General features: G+C 41.4%; 1 protein-coding gene and 1 pseudogene across 2 annotated transcripts; both read left to right on the top strand.

Moving 5' to 3' along the window:
- Positions 1-3,095: 3,095 nt before the first annotated feature.
- Positions 3,096-14,278, top strand: LOC108257765 (cytochrome P450 2J2). 2 transcript variants are annotated; one of them, XM_017455778.3, is made up of 9 exons: positions 3,097-3,371; positions 3,868-4,030; positions 6,453-6,602; positions 11,578-11,735; positions 11,944-12,120; positions 12,243-12,384; positions 12,541-12,728; positions 12,816-12,957; positions 13,074-14,278. In XM_017455778.3, exons 1-9 carry the CDS (start codon positions 3,189-3,191, stop codon positions 13,247-13,249), a joined length of 1,479 nt encoding a protein of 492 aa, XP_017311267.1. In that variant the 5' UTR covers positions 3,097-3,188; the 3' UTR covers positions 13,250-14,278. The 2 variants fall into 2 exon arrangements, with proteins under 2 accessions (XP_017311268.1, XP_017311267.1); XM_017455779.3 differs by lacking the exon at positions 6,453-6,602 and having other exon boundaries at positions 3,096-3,371.
- A 133-nt stretch (positions 14,279-14,411) lies between these two features.
- On the top strand, positions 14,412-20,458 carry LOC108257768 (cytochrome P450 2D28-like; annotated as a pseudogene).
- The last annotated feature ends 1,363 nt before the right edge of the window (positions 20,459-21,821 follow it).

Here is a 21,821-nt window from a genome sequence, read left to right as displayed (position 1 = left end):
GTCACGGAAAACAGGGTTGATAAACAAAACGAGAAACGAACTATGATGAGGAACTGGAAGCGGATAATCCAGCGTGAACTAACTCTAAACATTCAGCCCCCTGGGCTGAATGTCCCAAGCAGAGCCAGGAAACTGCACGGTGTTCTTGGAGGCGCAGGGAAGCTGAGCGATGACCCTGGCTGAACAGGGAGGCTGAGTGACGTCCTCGGCTGAACAGGGAGGCTGAGCGACGTCCTCGGCTGACCAGGGAGACTGAGCGACGACCTCGGCTGAGCAGGGAGGCTGAGCGACGACCTCGGCTGAGCAGGGAGGCTGAGCGACGTCCTCGGCTGAGCAGGGAGGCTGAGCGACGACCTCGGCTGAGCAGGGAGGCTGAGCGACGACCTCAGCTGAGCAGGGAGGCTGAGCGACGACCTCAGCGGAGCATGAAAGCGGGGCGACGTCCTCGTCGGAGCATGAAGGCAGGGCGACGTCCTCGGCGGAGCAGGGAAACAGAGCACTGTACTCGGCAGAGCAGGGAAGCAGGGCGACGTCCCCTGTAAGGCCAGGGAGAGGAGCGTGGGTCTCCGTGCGGCCAGGGAGAGGAGCGTAGGTCTCCTCGAAGCAAAAGGGGGGAACGATGTTTGCCATGGAGCAGGAAGGCTGAGCGACGACTCAGCTGAACAGGAAGACTGAGCGACGACCTCAGCTGGACAGGTGGGCTGAGCGACGACCTCAGCTGGACAGGCGGGCTGAGCGACGACCTCAGCTGGACAGGCGGGCTGAGCGACGACCTCAGCTGGACAAGCGGGCTGAGCGACGACCTCAGCTGGACAGGCGGTCTGAGCGACGACCTCAGCTGGGCAGACAGGCTGAGCAATGACCTCGTCGGAGCATGAGGGCAGAGCGACATCCTCGGCGGAGCACGAATGCGGGGCAACGTCCTCATCGGAGCATGAAGGCAGGGGCGTGAGCAGAACTTGGCTGGGCATGTCGGTAGACTTGGGCGTGAGTAGCATTTGGCCATTAGGCTGAGATATTAGCAGAGCTTGGTCAACTGGATCAGCAGGCTTGGACGTGAGCTCAGGGATGTGAGACTTGGCTTGGACCTCAGGGACGGGAAGCTTGGCTTGGACCTCAGGGATGGGAGGCTTGGCTTGGACCTCAGGGACGGGAGGCTTGGCTTGGACCTTAGGGACTTGAGACTTGACTGGGACTTGGACCTTAGGGACTTGAGACTTGACTTGGATTTCAGGGACTGGAGACTTGACTTGGACCTCAGGGACTTGAGACTTGACTGGGACTTGGACCTTAGGGACTTGAGACTTGACTTGGATTTCAGGGACTGGAGACTTGACTTGGACCTCAGGGACTGGAGACTTGACTTGGACCTCAGGGACTTGAGACTTGACTTGGACCTTAGGGACTTGAGACTTGACTTGGACCTTAGGGACTTGAGACTTGACTGGGACTTGGACCTTAGGGACTTGAGACTTGACCGGGACTTGGACCTTAGGGACTTGAGACTTGACTTGGATTTTGGGGACTGGAGGCTTGACTGGGATTTCGGGGACTGGAGGCTTGACTGGGATTTCGGGGACTGGAGGCTTGACTGGGATTTCAGGGACTGGAGGCTTGACTGGGATTTCAGAGTTTAGCTCTGCATGAATTTGCCTGTAGTAGTGGGTAAATGGCAGGGCAGGTTCGCCTGCCAAACTTACTACCCTGAGAAGTTGTTCTAGCTCGTCCTTCGCCTCCGGACTCCCGAATCGCATCATGAATTCCCCCACAAACTGTTCTACACTGTCCAGGATCCTACAGTGCTTATCCACTTTGAGCTGCAGCCATTGACGGGCCGGTCCAAAGAACCAGGATCACATGAATCGGAGCCATTGCTTCTCCTCTGGCTTAGGGTCTAACAGGCTGGCGAAATAGAATTGACAGTCTACCAGAAAATATTCAGGGGCACCGAAAAATCCGTCAAATGGATCATGAAGCTCCATAAATGTCCATTGTGGGAAGTGGACTGAGTCCATAGCAGGGGACGGTTGGCATCGACTTCTGGGTTCTGCGTCTCCTCCGTCCTCCTGCTGCATCTATGTTTTGGGCGGAAGATTCTGTCACGAATCGTGACGGAGCAGAGATAGGACGGATGCAAGTGCAGTATGAACAGTTGTTTATTTGACAGAGAGACAGGCAGACAAATCCAAAACGTAATCCACAAACATGCAAGAGGTCAGGCGATTGGCAAACAGGCATACACGGGGCAAGGCTGGAATCTAGGTCGTGGTCACGGAAAACAGGGTCGATAAACAAAAAACGAGAAACGAACTATGACGAGGAACTGTAAGCGGATAATCCAGCACGAACTAAGTCTAAACATGGACTATGACTATAACTACGACTACGACTACGACTACGAACTAAAGTAACTCTATGATATTAATCTTCCGCCTTGTGTGCTGGAAGGCGCGCGGTATATATGCGGACATGATCAGTGTCTAAACCGCTAGCAGCTGAGAGCAATACAGACCCACATGAAATCCCAGCCAATGACAGAACAGGGAGGAGACATGACAGAAACATAAACAAAACACACGTGTCCAGATGTCATTACGGTCAACAAAGAAAAAGCAGGTGCTCGCACATTCGCGCTTAGAGCACGCTGCTTCAAGGGGGAATCATGACAGTGTGATGATCAGGTGTCCACAAACTTTTGGCCATATCGTGTATATGTAACACACATGAATAGTCTAATATGTAAAGAAACTAATTGTAAACATTTAATATGTAAAAATCCACCTTCATGGGCCTGGTATTTTTACTTTTTTATATTTCAGCAGGGACCTTTGACCAGATCATTATAATGCCTGAGACCAGAGAGGAATTCCTGTAATGTGAGTTTCATTTGTGTAATTGCTGATATAAATGCATCAGAGATTGAAACTAAAGTCTGGTTATATGTTGTATGCATTGCAATAAGCTGTCAGTTTTGGGAATGTGTGCGTGTGCACGTGTGCACATGTGCATGCACGGGTGTGCAGGAAGTTGGGGAAAAACAGACGGAAACTTTTCTAGGAATTCAGAGTAGTTACATAATCTCTTCTCAAGACCAGCTACCGGTTGAGCGTTTAAACAAAACAGTCAAAGTACACAAACCTTCAAACACTGGAGCAGACATACCATCAGAATCCTCACAACTCACAGCAATGATCTTACACTACTTAGTGGAATATCTTGATTTTAAGAGCTGGCTTTTAGGATTTTTTATTTTCCTACTATTTCTTGATGCCATCAGGAACAAAAATCCATCCAATTTTCCACCAGGACCATGGCCCCTACCTTTTGTGGGAAACATTTTCACTGGGCTTGACTTCAAAACAATAGACAAGGTAGGCTAAAAAGACCATTTGGGCATTCCTTTGTGTGTGTGTGTGTGTGTGTGTATATATATATATATATATATATATATATATATATATATATATATATATATATATATATATATATATATATATATATATATATATACAGTAGCTCACGAAAGTGAGTACACCCCTCACATTTTTGTAAATATTTGATTATATCTTTTGACAACACTGTCACAATATCTTCGTGACAACACTGAAGAAATGACACTTTGCTACAATGTAAAGTAGTGAGTGTACAGCTTGTGTAACAGTGTAAATTTGCTGTCCCCTCAAAATAACTCAACACGCAGCCATTAATATCTAAACTGCTGGCAACAAAAGTGAGTACACCCCTAAGTGAAAATGTCCAAATTGGGCCCAATTAACCAAAGTAATAAAAATATATTGTGATGTATAGAAAATGTGCAACCATTATCTTTATCTCTTTTCTCCATTACTTGTATGTATTCAAACTAAGCTTGCTGAGAAGTATGGAGAAGTTTTCAGCCTACGTTGGGGCAGTGAGAAAACTGTGTTTATTTCTGGACATAAAATGGTGAAGGAGGCTCTCATTACTCAGCTGGACAGCTTTGCAGACCGACCTGTTGTCCCTCTCTTTCACAAAATCTTTAACGGACTTGGTAAGTATAATAATAATAATAATAATAATAATAATAATAATAATAATAATAATTGGGTGGGACATGTACTGTACTCAATTAATAAATATTGTTTTTGTTCTTCACCATTATTACAAATGATTGTCTTTGATACCAAATTATCAGGAAAATCACTCCCACCCCCAAAAAACAATATTTTTGAAGACCTAACAGCATGTACACACTATGTACACTCCAAAAATGTCCAGGGTTCTTTTAACCACATAGCTGGGCAACTATTGTTTATAACACACACTGGATTAATTTAGTTTAGCAAAATTGATTGTTCAATTAACCAAATGTGCTGTGTTGAAAAAAAAATAACCAGAATTTTGGGTCATATTTACCAGTTAATGATGTCTTATTTTCTTACTGTATGTGGGAATTATTTTGCTTAAAGGAATACCTGTAGAAATATGATGTAATTTCTGCACAGATAAAAGAAGCCTTTATTATAAATTAGGAGGGGGAAAACCACAATCAATAACAATCATGTATTTAAACAGTCTGTACTATATTTATATCTTTAAACATTAAACATTAATATATTAATCATCATTTTATTAACATGGAAGTTAACCAGCTTTAGAATTTGTACAATCAGTTATGTAATAAACATATTTGTAAAACATTTATAGTGCTACGTTTACGCTGAAAATACAAGAAGTGTAAATATAACAGCCCACGTTCCCCTTTATTATCTGTGGAATGACGATTTTATATGTATCACTGATATCTTTGACGTGATCTTTTACAAGCATAATAAAGCTAACACTAATAACCATAATTAGGTGTGTTTGCCCAGTGTAACCTCTTCTACTGACATTGTAAGCTCCTCTGTGTATTAGCACATGCATTCAGACATATTTCAAAAACTTTCGTAGCAGCTTCTGCATGTGAAACAAAAACAAAAATGAAAAGAAGAATTAAGAGTGGTATCAACTGTATTCACAAAGATGCTTAACATAATTAAGCCCCCTTTATAACATTATATTGTAATAACTCATGGCAGTGTTTTTAGGACGCATGTTCACAATGATCACTGCTAATGCTAGTCAGTTAAATATTAGCTAAGCTAACAGGATTTATCTCCTGTTGCCATTTACATTATATATCAGATGTTAATTAATTATAACTGTTACGAAACAGGAGGGGAGGCAGAAGCAAGCGCAGATCAACGTCCTTATTTCCAAGTAGCAGTCAAACACAGGAAACGTGGTCAGCACTGGACAAGATCAATGAGGTTAAACATAGAACTAAAGTCGAGGCATGGAACGAGAGCAGGACATGAAAATAAGACCACTTAGCATGCGTAACGCATTCATCATTACATTCAGTGGTTCAAATAATAATGCACGAAGTACAATGTAACATGAGGGCTTTAAATAGCAAACACAATCAAACTAGAACACAGACAGCTGGGGCAAATCACGACACATCCTCGAACATCAACCAATGCTTAAACAGGAGGATAACCAAAACCAAAACAAAGGCACGTGTCCATATGCAACAGTTCCGTCTCGTGCACGCGCGCTCCCTACAGCCGCGCCGCAGTGCCATCTGCCGGCGAGGGCGTAACGATAACTTTTTCTCATGAACTTTTTCTCTCATGGTATGCAGCTTGTCATGTTAATGAAAAACCGCAAAGTGCAAAAAAAAATAAAATAAAATAAAAAGTCTGTCATGAAAATTTACTGTAGCAGAAAACTGACACTGGAGATTCCTTCCAGAAATGTCTCCTTACAGAAAGGTTCACCCATTTTATGGTAAATAACAGTGCATATATTTTAAAATCAGTTTATTACATAAATGTCTGTCTTACAAGTCCATGTAAATTAACTGTCACATGGCAGTTGCAAGGTATTGACAATGAGACTCCTTCCATAAATGTTAAATAAATGTCTCCTATAAAAAAAAAATACATTACCACCTCAACAATTACATATTTTACTTTGAGAAACACTGACACATTTTTGTTATTATTATTATTCTTAAATGATGTGGAGCATCTGCCATACAAGTGCCTGTATATGAGCTGTTACTAATGAGCACATTAATATAAACCTATTGTTCATGTAACAGCCAGAACTACTTTCTGAGCCGTGCTGTTATACAAAAAGAATGCACACCTTCTGACCAATCAGATTCGAGTATTCAGCCATGCTGCGGTATAAACTGGAATATTTTTTGTGCACGTTCTGTGTTCATTTGTTCCCTTAAACTCCAAAATAACCCAGTGTTTTTTTTTTGAGTGTACAGGCTGTGACCTTTCATCAAGTGTTTATAATATTCGTTTTTGGTACTGAAATATTTTACATGCATTACATGTAATCTTTTTTCACTACATCACCTATAAATATAATCTAATTGGATACACTGAGACTTGCTGTGCCATGCTCTGAAGGTGTTGCTCTCAGTAATGGGTACCTGTGGAAAAACCAGAGGAAGTTTGTCATCACACACCTACGCCACTTTGGTGAAGGGAGGAAGACCCTAGAGCTGAGTATCCAGCAGGAGAACATCTTTCTGTGTGATGCTTTCAAAGCAGAACAGGGTACATGTCCATTCTGAATGTTATTATTCAAGAGATTCTTGGGGAGGTTTCTTAGCTAAAGCAGTTTTCCCCATTAACTAAGAAATATAAAGTATCTCAGTTTAGGGCTATTTGTTACAAATCATTTAGGATGTTTATAACAGATTTTAAATAGACATTCCCAACTAAATTATGTATGCAAATCAGGTTTAATGTCAAGTGGTGCAGTGATGGCTTGGTGGTTAAGGCTCTAGATTACGTGGTAAAAAAAAACAGGCAATGCAGTATGGGAAATATAGTCACCCCACCCCACCCCCCCAAAGGGTGCTTCTCCCGAAGCGGCAAAATACACTCACTCCCTCGGCGGCCCTGGCCCTCTCTGCAAAATGTTCACACAGCCTCTCAGGTTCCAATGCAGGCATTGTCCAACAAGTAGCAGGTTCCTCAAGGAGCCAAAGAGCAGACATGGGGCTGAGGCTGCTTCGCCAGGGTCAGTAGGGAAGTTCTGTCATCAGCTTTAGACGGGGGCTTGACTTGGTGTGGAGCAATGTCCTCGGTGGAGCACAGAGACAGAGCGACGTTCTCAGCGGAGCGACAGCTACAGTGGAGCATGGAGGCGGAGCAACATCCTCAGCAGAGCAGGGAAGCGGAGTGTCATTCTTCACCGACTCTGCAGGCTGAACTTGGTTGGTTGTGTCAACAGACTTGGGCATGAGCATAACTCGGTTGTTTGTGTCAGCAGACTCAGGCGTGAGCAGAATTGCATGTCCACGCGTGAGCAGAACCTGGTTGTTCGTGTCAGCGGACTTGGGTATGAGCAAAACCTGCTTGTTCGTGTCAGCAAACTCGGGTGTGAGCAGAGCTTGGTTGTCCGTGTAAGCAGACTCGGGCGTGAGCAGATCGTGGTTGGTAGTGAAGTCTGCTTCAGGCGTGAACAGAACCTGGTTGGTCATGACGTCAGCTTCAGGCATGAGCAGAACCTGGTTGGTCGTGACGTCGGCTTCAGGCGTGAGCAGAACCTGGTTGGTCGTAACGTCGGCTTCAGGCGTGAACAGAACCTGGTTGGTCGTGACGTTGGCTTCAAACGTGAGGAGAACTTGGTTGGTCGTGTCAACAAACTCGGGCTTGAGCATAACTTGGGCGTGACGTCGGCTTCAGGTGTGAGCAGAACCTGGTTGGTCGGGATTTTGGTTTCAGGCATGAGGAAAACTTGGTTCGTTGTGTCAACAGACTAAGACGTGAGCAGAACCTGGTTGGTCATGACGTTGGTCTCAGGCATGAGGACAACTTGGTTGGTCATGTCAGCGACCTTGGACTGGAAGTTGGTGTGGGAGGTCACCTTATCGAGCTCAGACTGGAATTTGGCATGGGAGGTTGCTTCATCAACCTCAGACAGGAACATGTCTTGTGATGCCGTCTCTTCGACCTCAGACAGGAACGTGTCTTGGGAGGCCGTCTCTTCGACCTCAGACCGGAAGGTGTCTTGGGAAGCCATCTCCTCGACCTCGGACAGGAACTTGGCTTGGGAGGCCGTCTCTTCGACCTCGGACAGGAACATGTCTTTGGAGGCCGTCTCTTTGACCTCGGACATGAACTTGGCTTGAGAGGCCGTCTCTTCAACCTCGGACATGAATTTAGTTTTGGAGGCTGTCTCTTCGACCTCAAATGGGAACTTGTTTTGAGAGGTCGTCTCTTTGACCTTGGACAGGAACCGCCATGTGAGTCTCATGCTGGAGCTTTGGGGATGAGACTGTGTCGTGGGTCTCATGCTGGAGCTCTGGGGATGAGACAGCCTTGTGTATCTCCTGCTGGAGCTCTGGGCAGGAGGTTGCCATGTTGACCTCCTATTGAGGCTCTGGAGCTGAAACTACTCCGTGGGTCTTGTGCTGGAGCTCTGCAGGTGAGACCACTGCTTGGGTCTCAGGTTGGAGTCTTGGGGAGGAGGTCACCCTGTTTGCCTGCTCATAATAGGTGGTGAATGGCAGGGCAGGTTTATCTGCGAGGCTGACCCCCTCCAAACGATGTTCCAGGACAGCCTTGGATTCTGGACTCCCAAACACCGTAAGGAATAGTCCCACAAACTGAGTTACATTCTCAAGTTCCCTGGATCCCATGGCCACTAGACGCTGCGCCCACTGGGGGGCTGGGCCAAAAAACCGGGACAACATAAACCTTAGCCATTGCTTCTCGTTGGGCATGGGGTCTGCTAGGCTTGCAAAATAGAACTGGCAGTCAACAAGAAAATATTCAGGGTAGCCAAAAAACCCATCATACGGATCTGGGAGATCTATGACAGTCCACTGGGGTAACTGGATCGAATCCAAAGCTGGGATGGTTTGCTTGGTTTCCCTAGCATGGCGTCCTCTCCATCTTGCTGCATCCATGGTGAGATGAAATATTCTGTCATGAAATCCACGTAATGAATGTTAGTACGGATGCAAGTGCAGATAAGAGCTTTTAATAAAGAGAGGCAGGCAGACAAATCCAAATCATGAGACAATAACGTGGTCAAACAACAGGCAATGGGTCAGGCGATCTGCAAACAGGCATAAACTAGGCAAGGCAAGAAACAAGAATGAGAAACAAGATCAATGAACATGAAGCAAAATGAGGAACAGGGTACAAACGCTTGATATGGTGATAACACTCAATACTTTGCAAAGTCGTTGTGTTCAAACAGTCTCTTTATACATGGTTGTGAGTGCTGTGAATTTGATACAGGTGCACGTGATGAGAATGAATGTAAGTGTTCTGGGAAATGCAGTCCATGGCAGCCAAGTTTGTAGGCTGTAGTGCAGGATGGGAAATGTAGTCACTGGTTTGCTGTGATATAAAAAAAATGGTTCAATAGTTCACGAATTTTTCAAGTGGTTTCCCCAAATTCAACTGAAAATTCAACATATAATGACTTCAGCCAATCTCAAAATTATTCAACCCCTTAATGGCAAGCATCTTTATTACTTAGTAGAGCACCCTTTTGCTGTTATGATCTGCTGTAAATTATGTCCTTTCCTCCTTAGTTTTATATAGCACTTTTCTAGACACTCAAAGTGCTTTACATTGTATGAGGGGGACATCTCCTCAAACACCACCAGTGTGTAGCAACCTTAGTCTTCCACAGGAGGTGTACCATCCAGGTACTGGCCAGGCTCAACCCTGCTTAGCTACAGTGGGAAACAAAAGCAAGAGCAACAAGCATATCTGGCACATCATCCTGTTCTGTGGGGTTCAATGCAGGTAACTATGATGGCCCTGTAGAATCTTCCAGGAATTCTTCTGCAACCAAGCCTTTGTGGAATTTGAGGTATGCTTGGGATCATTGTCCTGTTGGAAGGTCCAATGGCACCCAAGCTTCAGCTTCCTCACAGACGGCATGATGTTTTCTCCTAGGATTTCCTGATACTTCAATGAATCCATCTTGCCTTCCACACACTGCAATTTTCCAGTGCCAGACGACACAAAGCAGCCCCAGAGCATCACCAAGCCACCAACATGATTGACTGTGGACAGAGTGTTCTTTCTTCATACTTCTTCCTTCAGACATGCCGCTGAGCCATCGTGCCAAAAGTTCCTGGTTTATTAAAAAGTTCTGTGGCTTATTTATATGATTTCGAGCCAAATTTTCTTGTGCTTTTGGGTCAGTAGTGATGTACGTCTTGTAGTTCTGGCATGGAAACCTTCTGCATTTAGTATGCGCCTTACTGTGCTCACTGAAACCTCAGTGCCTGTTGCCACCAAGTCTTGCTGCAGGTCTTTTGTAGTCCTTCGAGGGTTTTTCACAACCTCCCTTCTCAGAAATCTGGTTGCAGCCATTGATAGCTTCCTTTTTCTGCCCTGTCCAGGTACTTCATAAATTTGCTGCCACTAGCCAGTTCAGGGATTTCATGTGTTCCAGTTAAAGCACACCTGGTGCAACTAATGAAGCCCTTGATTAGTTGCATCAGGTGTGTTTGAGACAACACCTGTTTTGCATATTTGTGGTGTTGTGAGGGATTCTATTCAAGGGGTTGAATAATTTTGAAACTAGAGAAGTCATTATAAGTTGCATTTTCAGTTGAATTTGAGGAAACCACTTGAAGCATTCCTTGTGTTGAACTATTTCAGTTGCTTTTGTTTGATTTGTTCATTGCAAACCACTGAAAGTCTGTAAATTTTGACATTAAACCTGATTTACAATGGGGGTTGAATAACACTGACTACGTTTACATGGACAGCAGTAATCTAATTATTGACCTTAATCTGAGTAAGATAATAATGTGATTAAGGTGTTTACATGAGTTACTTTTAGAATACACCTGTCATGTTCCCGTTTTACGTTTTAGCACATAATTAGATTAACAGTCCGCGTCATTATGTCAACGCGCCACGCCATCCGACGTCCCTCCAGAATTTCACGTATCAACATACAGTTCGTCTTTGTTATGGTCCCGTATACAGTTTTGGGTGTTTTTATTAATTTTTTTCTGAACGCTTTAAGTGCAGTTAATTATTTGTCATGCTGTACGTGCTAATAGACAACTGCTTGAAGCGGTGGGTGTGTCCCAAACTGCATAGTTACCATCTATATAGTAGCCGAGATACATGTATTTTTCCCCACTACAGGCCTATAGTAGGAAAGTATGCGATTTCGGACACAGCCGAACTCTCTTGTTCGCCGTAAAACGTAAAACTGCCATGTGTGATCGTGTCCTGTCACAAAATGCGGTGAAAACTCCCACACAACGTTCATAATGTGATTAAGGTGTTTACATGTCACTACTACACGTCCATAATGCAACTAAAACAGGAGTACTCCACATGTCTTAATTAGATTATTGCTTACTTCGATTATGACCTTAATTAGATAAAGGTAAGTAAAAACTGCTGTTTACATGGTAGTTTATTAATTAGAGTATGGTCTTAATCGTATTAAGAGTGGATTATTGTTGTCCATGTAAACGCAGCTATTGATTGCAACTGTATATAAGGTACAAATCATATTTTTGTGCCCATTTAGGTCCTTTTAATCCCCAGTTTTTCATCAACAATGCAGTCGCAAACATCATCTCTGCACTAGTTTTTGGTCATCGCTTTGAATACCACGATGAGAATTTCCCGAATATCTTGTGTTTGGATGCTGAAGCCATTGTTTTGGCAGGTTCTGACCGAGCTCAGGTCAGTAGGCAGAAATACTGCTATTAGAGCAATTCAAACAATTTTTATTCAAATAAAACTTTGATGATTTCCTAGATTATATTACATTAAATATCACATATGCAGCTCTAATTTGTGACTAGCTTATTATGTGATGCTACATTATGTGATGTATTCACAAATAGATTCTCCATTGTCTAATTTTTGTGTCCTCTGTGGAATCTTGTAGCTGTATAATGCCTTCCCTCGCCTCTTTGAATACCTTCCTGGTCCGCATCAGAAGATGTTTGCCAACTACACAAAAATAATAGAGTTCCTAAAAGAAGAAATAAGAAAACACAAGGAGGACTGGGATCCCTCAAATCCTCGGGATTTCATCGACAGTTACTTTCTAGAAATGGAAAAGGTTTGTTTAAAATGTTAGCACATTTTCTCTGGAACAGGATGTGGGCCTTATTCGCAAAAAAAAAAAATGGCAAGGAACCAGTCATGGACAATGTTTAACACTTTTCTTTTTGAATAATTTAGAAAAAGAGTGATCCTGAAGCTGGATTTAATGTCGAGACGTTATTGATTGCAATGCTGGACATGCTTGAAGCAGGGACAGAAAGCACAGCCACTACAATACGCTGGGGTCTTCTCTTCATGATGAAGTATCCTGAGATACAGAGTGAGCACATGCATACACCATTTCATAAACATCATAAGTCAGTACTTACTGAGGAACATGGAGAAGGAGACTGTTGAGTCTGAAAACTATACAGTCCTAGATTTAATTTGCTTCACAATTATTTTTCAAAGTATGATGATTGTCTTATTTTTCTAGAAAAGGTACAGGCAGAGATAGACAAAGTTATTGGACAGTCACGCCAGGCCAGCATGGCCGACAAACCCAACATGCCCTATACTGAGGCTATTATTCATGAGATTCAAAGGATGGGCAACATTGTGCCTCTGGGTTTATCCAAGATGGCTTCTAAAGATACTGTACTGGGTGGATTCTTCATACCAAAGGTTTGACCTTAATCACCAAATAAATAATAATTATGTATACACAAATACAATGTAACAGATTATATTTATTTTTTCTCTCATCATTAGGGCACAACTGTGACTACAAACCTATCATCTGTGCTTAAGGACAAGAACGAGTGGGAAACGCCAGACATGTTTAACCCAGGACACTTTCTGGATGATCAAGGCCAGTTCCTGAAGAAGGATGCTTTCCTTCCCTTTTCAGCAGGTACAGCTAATATTCAACGCTACATACTGTAGATGTCTGATAAATGGATAATACAAACAAAAAATAACAGTTAATGTCATACTTAGAACAAGATGTCTTTTTTATGCTTTATGCAGGTAAGAGATCATGTGTGGGGGAGCAGCTGGCTCGTATGGAGCTCTTCCTGTTCTTCACCTCTCTGTTGCAGTGCTTTACATTCTCCCCTGGTCCTGGAGACGATCTCAGCTTGGAAGGCCAGCTGGGCTTCACATATGCACCCAGACCTTACTGCATGTGTGTCACCCCACGCTAAGAGCCCATACACAAATATATACGCTTTTAAGCTATTTGTTGTAAGAAAATTTATTTTGACCCCTATGATATATTCCAACAGCTATGTTCTATTTTAATTAGAAATTACAAGCATGAAGACTTTTATTTTGGTTTATAGTACAGAATAGCTACAATGCACAATATATTGTTTGACATGATTCAGTTTTAACCACACTATAATTGAAATATTTCTTCAAACACCTTTGCTTTTGGCATATATTGTATCTCAGAAAAGTAAGTACACCCCTCACACTTTTATAAATATTTGATTATATCTTTTAATGTGACAAGACTGAAAAAATGACACTTTGCTACAATGTAGTGAGTGTATAGCTCACTACATATACAGTGTATAGCAAAGTAGTGAGTGTATAGCTTGTGTAACAGTGTAAATTTGCTGTCCCCCCACATTGTAGCAAAGTGCCATTTTTTCAGTGCTGTCACATTAAAAGATATAATCAAATATTTACAAAAATGTGAGGGGTGTACTTACTTTTCTGAGATACTGTAATTCAGTCCTATTTTATTTGTATAGTGCTTTTAACAATTGATATTGTCATAAAGCAGCTTTACAGTAATATATAAATTCAGAATATAAAATTGAAATGTATGAATATATCCCTAATGAGCAAGGAAAAACTCCCTGAGATGATATGAGAAAGAAACCTTGAGAGGAACCAGACTCAAAACGGAACCCATATTCGATCGATCGATCTACAAACTACTTTCACACACTACAGACAATTTGGAAATGCCACTCAACCTACAATGCATGTTGAACTGGGGTACGAAACTGGAGTACCTGTCGGAAACCCCTGCAGCATAAGGAGAACATGCAGACTCTGCACACACAGGGTGGAGGAATCCCAACCCCGGAGGTGCAAGGCAAACATGCTAATCACTAAGCCACCATGCCCCCAATATAAAAGCATTACAAACATTATGTTACATATAGTTTTCTTTACCATAACTGTCTAAGATATTCATTAATATAAACACGTTCAAAGTATCTCCTGTTTAATGTCATACATGTCTAAGCATCAGCTCTGGTGAACTTATCACATTTGGAATCAGATGAAAAAATTTTCCACTAGTAACTCATGAAATACCATGTTACATAACACAAGCCTTGTGTCTTTCTGTAGCACTATTTGTAGCTGTTCAAATCCCACAAGTCACGTAATGTGACCACTTTTTATGTTGTTCTGTGTATGGTGAACAATTTTTTTTAATTAAATTATTGTGGCTTTTCAAAATCATTGTACTGTATGTAAAAAGGAAAGTGGAATTCAGTGGGAAAAACAACACTGGGGTGTGCTTCCCCTGGAGCAGAACGTAAATAGTTCATTTTGGCCTCTGTTTTACTTGGAGACCACAAGAGGCTGATTATGTAACCATGAACTCCTGAACCGTGTGCACAGTTGTAGACATGTTAGCTTGAGGTACACTAGAGGACTATCCAAAGCATTGCTCCAAATAATCTGTCCTCGGGCCAAGATGATTTTTTATTTCTTCTACGAGCTGTTCATTTTTAAAGAGTGGCTGATTTTCACTGCAGTTCTCTTGTTTTTATTCATATTATTTGGAACAAAAATTCACCTAACTTTCCTCCTGGACCTCTGCCTTTTCCTTTCCTGGGAAATGTCTTTACAGGAGGTAACTATAAAACGATGAATAAGGTGAGAGTTTTTATTCCCCCTTTTTTTAAAGTCTAATAATGACTATAGAAACAAAGTGATAACTATTTGTGCTGTAACTCAGTATTAAACAAATGAACTATTAAATATTTATAGTGTGATCTATATTAGTAAACCAGATGCATTTGATATCTTTAAGTTGGTACACTATGCTAAATTAGTGATGAATCAGTTCTTACAGAATAGTATTTGTTTGAAAGTTTAAGTCTATGGTTAAACATAAACTTTAGGCGGTAACACTTTGTGGCTAAAATGCTCATTTTCAAATGCTAAGTAAGTATGAAAAAATGACAGTGATTTCAATACACATTGATTGTATGTTAAAATTTCTTTTCCCCCCCATTTAGCAGAAAAGTATGGGAACGTTTTCAGTCTCACGAGAGGTTGTACCAAAATTGTGTATGTTTCTGGATATAAGATGGTGAAAGAATCTTTTGTCATTCAAGGAGAAAGCTTTGCTTTTTGTGTTCTACCTTTATTTGATGAAATTTACAAAGGCAGAGGTAAGTCTGAACATCTGAACATGTGTGGATACAATATTTTTTATCATATATTCAGTATGTTTAGAAGAGTACACCAAATAAGTATTTAGCACTTTCCATTGAATGTGAGTGTACATCCTCCAGTGTGTACAGTGTGCATTGTGTTATCATTTAGATTACTAAATAGCATTAATGAAAGTAAAATATGGCTCCGCCTGCACCTTGAGGTTGGATGTACATGTTTACAAAAAAAAAATCTCTTTTACTTTAACCTTCTTTTTTCTGATTCATATAACTTATTGTTCTTCTGCATAATGGAACATGGGTGGAAAAGGACTATCATTTACCAGTGGCTACTCATGGAAGAAGCACCAACAATTTGCTATTAGTTACTTCAAGAACTTCGGAGAGAAAAGAGAGACTCTACAACACAAAATCCAGCAGGAATGCTACTTCCTGTGTGAAGCATTCAAAGAGGAACAGGGTGAGTTCTGTAGTAGTGGAGAAAGAAGAGTATTATTAAGGAAATTTCAGGTGTACTACAGCACAGATCTCTGATTCAGGCTCTGATTCAAGCCTGAGCTTGGATTACTGTCTGTCTGTTGTTTTGCATGTTCTTCCTGCATCTGCATGGGTTTTCACTGGGTTTTCCCTGGGTTTTCCAGTTTCCTCCCACATCCCAAAAATATCCCTGTTGGTGGATTGGCTATTGTAAATTGGGCCTAGGTGTAAATGAGTGTCCAGAGCCTTGTGTCCAGTGTTTCAAGCATAGGCCAACACTGACCAGGAAAAAGCAGTTACTGAAGATAAATAAATTAATTCATTTATAATGGACGAATGAATGAATCATCTCTTGACTATGAAAAAGAATTGGATATGAACTGTTGGGAGCTGCCATATTACTGCCAGCCTCACGTGCAAACACAATCTCAGTTTACCATGATCCTTAATAAATCCCATCACAACCTGCGTTAATTAATAACAAGAGCTCCGATTCCCCAAGTCCATCCCCTGATTACTAATCATACACACCTGTTACCAATCACACTAATCCCTCAAATAATGAAGTCTTGCTATTGTGTTCTGTCAGTCATGAGTCCAAGTCTTTTGTTTGGTTTGACATTCTGCTTGTCTTATGGTACAAAGTTTGAGTTTATCCAAGTACCTGCTCTTCATTATGAGTGGGCTACATGCTTTGGATTGCTTGCTTTGATTTTCATTTTTAATAAACCTGAATTTACATTCGAACCCTGTGCAAACTTCTGGTTCATTAATACACAGAGAAGACATTCAATAGCATTTCATTGGGGACCAGATTTATCAAATAAATTTAAAAAAAGTTGAAAATGATTATATCCATCACATAAGTCATCACTCATCGTACTTATACAATCAGGTGCACCTACCATGTAGGCCATTTTATAAGTATAAAATTATAGACAGTATATGTTGCTATGCCCCCAAAAGGGATCAGATATTATTCCTTCTGAGCACAATATGGAATGGCATGGCAATGGCATAGAAGTGTCATGTTAATGAGTGTTGTGCTGTTGTGGGCGTATCAGGTACAGCAGTGTACCCATTTTAAAATAAGAGTTCTTGTTTTTACATACAAGGTACTGTATGTCCAATGTCAGTAACTTCAAATGAGATATTCAGATTGTATAAAAAAAAATTTCAACTGCAGGCTGTCCATTTGACCCTCTCATCAAAATTAATAATGCAGTAGCCAATGTGATTGGCACCCTGGTATTTGGGCATCGCTACAAGTATGATGACATTCAGTTTCAGAAACTTCTACGCATGATCACAGAGTCGGTGTATCTCACTGGCTCTGTGTGGAATGAGGTAAAGGATTCAGGTTGTCACTCTAACAAACAAAAATGAAGTGCATCAGCTCAAATTAGGGCTAATTAATGAGAAAAATACTCTTTAAATCGAAATACGCTGTACAACCTCTAACATTTATTAGCAATAAACAACTCAATTTGAGAATATTTTGTGTATTGTTATGTATAATTATTATAAAGCAACATTCTGTGCTTTACTGCTTTCAGTTGTATGATGCATATCCAAGCATAATGAAAATCTTACCAGGACCTCATCACACTATAATAGCAAACTATCACAGACTGGCAGCCTTTTTGGGAGAGAAGACTGAGAAACAGAAACAGGACTAGGACCCGAATGAGCCTCGAGATTACATCCACTCCTACTTAACAGAAATTGAGATGGTAGTCAAAATATATAATTTAAAGATACTAATGATAAGATATAGTTTAGTATTATGTATTGGTTTATTACATATAGGCTAGAAGAAGAAAAAGGTATGTGGACACCTAAACATCACACCCATACATGTTTCTTCTCCAAACTGTTGCCACAAAGTTGGAAGCACACATTTGTACAGGATGTCTTTATATACTATAGAAGTACAATTTCACTGGAACTAAGAGGCCCAAAGCTGTTTCAGCATGGCAATGCCCCTGTGCACAAATGAAGACATGAGCGCCATGAAAACCTGGTTTGGCAATGTTGGCGTGGAAGAATTTGTGTTTTGAACATCGCCCTGACTGAACACCTTTGGGATGAACTGGAACACCAACTGCACCCCAGACCTCCTCACCCAACATCAGTGCCTGTCCTCACTAATGCTCTTGTGGCTGAATGATCACAAATCCCCACAGCCACACTCCAAAATCTGGTGGAAAGCCTTCCCAGAAGAGTGGAGGATATTATAACAGTAAATGACGACCAACTCCATGTAAATGCCCATGGATTTAGAATGGCCACATATGGGTGTGATGGTCAGGTGTCCACATACTCTTGGCCATATATGACTGTTCATTCATTTTGCTCTAGATGTTCTGTTTAATTTGCATTTCCTGAAACAATTTTCAGAGGAGAAATGACAAGGAGGGCCAGTTTAACACAGACAACTTGGAATGGTGTATGGTGGACCTGTTTGACGGATTAACTAACACCCTACGCTGGGCTCTGCTTTACATGATAAAATATCCACAGATACAGGGTTAGTATCGGTAAACAAAAGTTTACGGACACCTGACCATCACACCCATATATGCTTTTTGAACATCCCATTCCAGATTTATTCTCCCTTTTGCTGTTATAATAACCTGAAATAGGTTTGGGCTCCTTAAATCCTAAGGCCCACACATGGGTGTGTTGGTCAGGTGTCCACAAATTTATAGTGCAATAAAGTGTATATTAAACTTATTAAATCAACCATAAAATTGTCTTTCCTTCCAATTAGAGAAAGTCCAGGAAAAGATTGGATGTGTGATTGCACAACATGTTTCCCAGCTATGGCAGACAAAGCCAACATGCCCTACACCAATGCTGTCCTTCATGAAGTGCAGAGGAAAGGTGATATTGTCCCACTGAATATGGCCAAGGTGGCCACAAAAGACACTGGGGGATATTCAGTACCAAAGGTAAGGGGGAATGCATTTTCGTAGTCAAACTTAAAGAGTCATTCATTTATCTTTATTAACCGCTTTATCCTGATCAGGGTTGTGGTGGATCCAAAGCCTATCCCAGGAACACTGGGCGCAAGGCAGGAGAGTTCACTGAAAATGGAATACCAGTCCAACACATGGCATACTCAAAGATTTTACTGAAAGGTGGTAGAGCTGGTTGTCCACTAATCATAGGGCTGGCGATTCAATTCACATGACCCCAAGTTGCTCCCGATAGCAAGTTAGCACCTTGCATCACAGCTCTTCTACCATTGGTGTGTGAGCGTGTGTAAGTGAATGGGCAAATGAGAACCAGTGTAAAGTGCTTTGGAACCATCCATCCATCCATCTTCTATACCGCTTTATCCTTTTCAGTGTCACAGGAAACCTGGAGCCTATCCCAGGGAGCATCAGGCACAAGGCGGGATATACCCTGGACAGGGTGCCAATCCATCGCAGGGCACAATGAATCTTATATACACATTCACATACCCACTCATACACTACAGACACTTTAGACACACCAATCAACCTACCATGCATGTCTTTGGACCGGGGGATTAAACCGGAGTACCCGGAGGAAACCCCCACAGCACGGGGAGAACATGCAAACTCCGCACACACAGGGCACGGTGGGAATCAAACCCTGGAGGTATGAGGCGAACGTGCTAACCACTAAGCCACCGAGCGCGCCTTGGAACCACTAAGGTTAAAAAAGTGCTATATAAGTGCAGACCATTTACCATTTTCTCTAAAATATACAGGAAATGATTACTTAAATTTTATTAAACAGATACTAAACTATACTATATGTTATACTGATTATTTCTTCTTCAATTAATAACCCCCAGTATTCAATTTTATAATTATTTTAGACAATTTTGCTTTTGTTCATAGGGAACCATAATGATTACCAACCTCTCTTCTGTGCTGCATGATAAAAATGAGTGGGAAACAACAGACACTTTCAACTCAGAGCACTTTCTCGATTCAGAGGGCCATTTCCACAGGAGAGATGCTTTCCTTCCGTTCTCTGCAGGTACAACGAAATGTATTCATTATCTTAGTCTACATAATGCATTTTATATGCAGTGTTATTTACCAAGCTAAGCTGTTGAAATTGAAAAAGTCATGCTCTTTAGATGGCTGTGCATTGTAGGTAAGAGGATGTGTCCTGGTGAGTACCTGGCTCGTGTGGAATTGTTCCTTCTCTTCACTTGCCACCTGCAGAAGTTTACATTTCACCGTCCACCTGGAGAAGAGCCCAGTATGGACAGTCAGCTTGGCTTTACTAAGGTCCCCATGCCATACAAGTTGTGTGCCTCCCAACGTTGAAGGATAGATTTGTAGGCATAACTGAAAACATGGTAGTGTTCAACAAAGATGCATGACATGAAAGTATTTCATATTGAACTTTACTAAGTGACTTACATACAGCATGTCTTTGAAGAAAGTTTTAAATCTAACTTCATTTTGGAATTATTATAAGTATTTAAAGAGTAAACATAATAAATTTGTCATTCAGCTTGGGTTCAAGCGTTTTGGAAAGTTGGTTTTTTTTTTTTAAAGAGAGCTGTTGTCAAGCTACTCCTTAATTACCGTCTAATCTCCAACACACCTGCCATTTCTATCTGATTTCTGAAGAAAGTTGTTGCCTAACAGCTCTGTATTTTCTAAGTAAGAATAACAAGCTAGATGTATTTCAATCTGGTTTTAACTTTCACTGGTTCAGTGAGTGTATGCTCTGTGAATGTTTTCTCTTTTATTCCAACTATTTTAAAGTTCAGTTTTTCAAATGCCGACTTGAATAATCTATGAGCGGTAAAGAATGGTCCAGCCTATTTCATTGACTAAATAACATAAAATTCAAGCATTTATGAAGAAATTCATAAGCAGGAAGCTCAGAGGATATGTGAAATAAATAAGGAATTTATTATATTTCTAAAGTTTTTAAAGCTGCATTTATGTCACCCATGTCTGAGCATGTATACACTCTGGAATTTGGATCTTATACCTAAGAATGTGTCTGAGTAAGTGTGTGAGTGTGTGAGTGAGTGATTGAGTGTGTGAGTGTGTGTGTGAGTGAGTGAGTGTATTCTTGGCCTGTTGAAGATCTGTTGTAATCCTAGCAACATGATAAGACTCCATGTGCATTTTTTAAAAATAAGAAATGATTAGTCATTGACCTTGCAGCATGAGGTTTACGGTGTGTGTTAGATACTATCTGGACTGTGCATGCCTATCTGTGCGAGTATACAGGAATAACGAACACCATTTCTGCATCCCAGTTCTCCTCACTCTCTCCTTTGTACAAGGAAAGGATTTCCAACAGTAACATTTAATGGTCTTTAAAGTCAGCATGTGGCTATGTAGAACTTGCCACATTTTATGTAAAGAAATTGATATGATTGCTCTGCCTCGATGATTTTAGGTTATAGTGGGCATAGATGACTCTGTACAGGTTGGGACTGCCTTAGAATTAGAAAAATTACCCAGAAGGTAAAACATAACTTCCTTTCCAGCCCACTTTTACCACAGCACACCTTTAGAGCTCTTGCCAGAGCCTTGGTGACACAAGGGGGACCTAATGTTTTGGCTTATCTGTCTATCTATCTATCTATCTATCTATCTATCTATCTATCTATCTATCTATCTATCTATCTAGAGAGAGAGAGAGAGAGAGAGAGAGAGAGAGAGAGAGAGAGAGTCCTTTAATATTACAATATTATGGGGCCCTCTTTGTATGAAAATGAGCAAAAACACAAAAAAAGAATATCACAAGGGGAATTGGGAGGGGAATTATGAGGGGAATCTCCTCAACCACCACTAGTGTGTAGCATCCACCTGGATGATGTGACGGCATCCATAGTACACCAGAACACCTACCAGCTATT

The sequence above is a fragment of the Ictalurus punctatus genome, chromosome 25, assembly GCF_001660625.3.
Source record: "Ictalurus punctatus breed USDA103 chromosome 25, Coco_2.0, whole genome shotgun sequence".
Classification (NCBI taxonomy): Eukaryota; Metazoa; Chordata; class Actinopteri; order Siluriformes; family Ictaluridae; genus Ictalurus; species Ictalurus punctatus.
The sequence above is the reverse complement of the archived record's forward strand: the minus strand, read 5'-3'. Positions and strand labels throughout refer to the sequence as shown.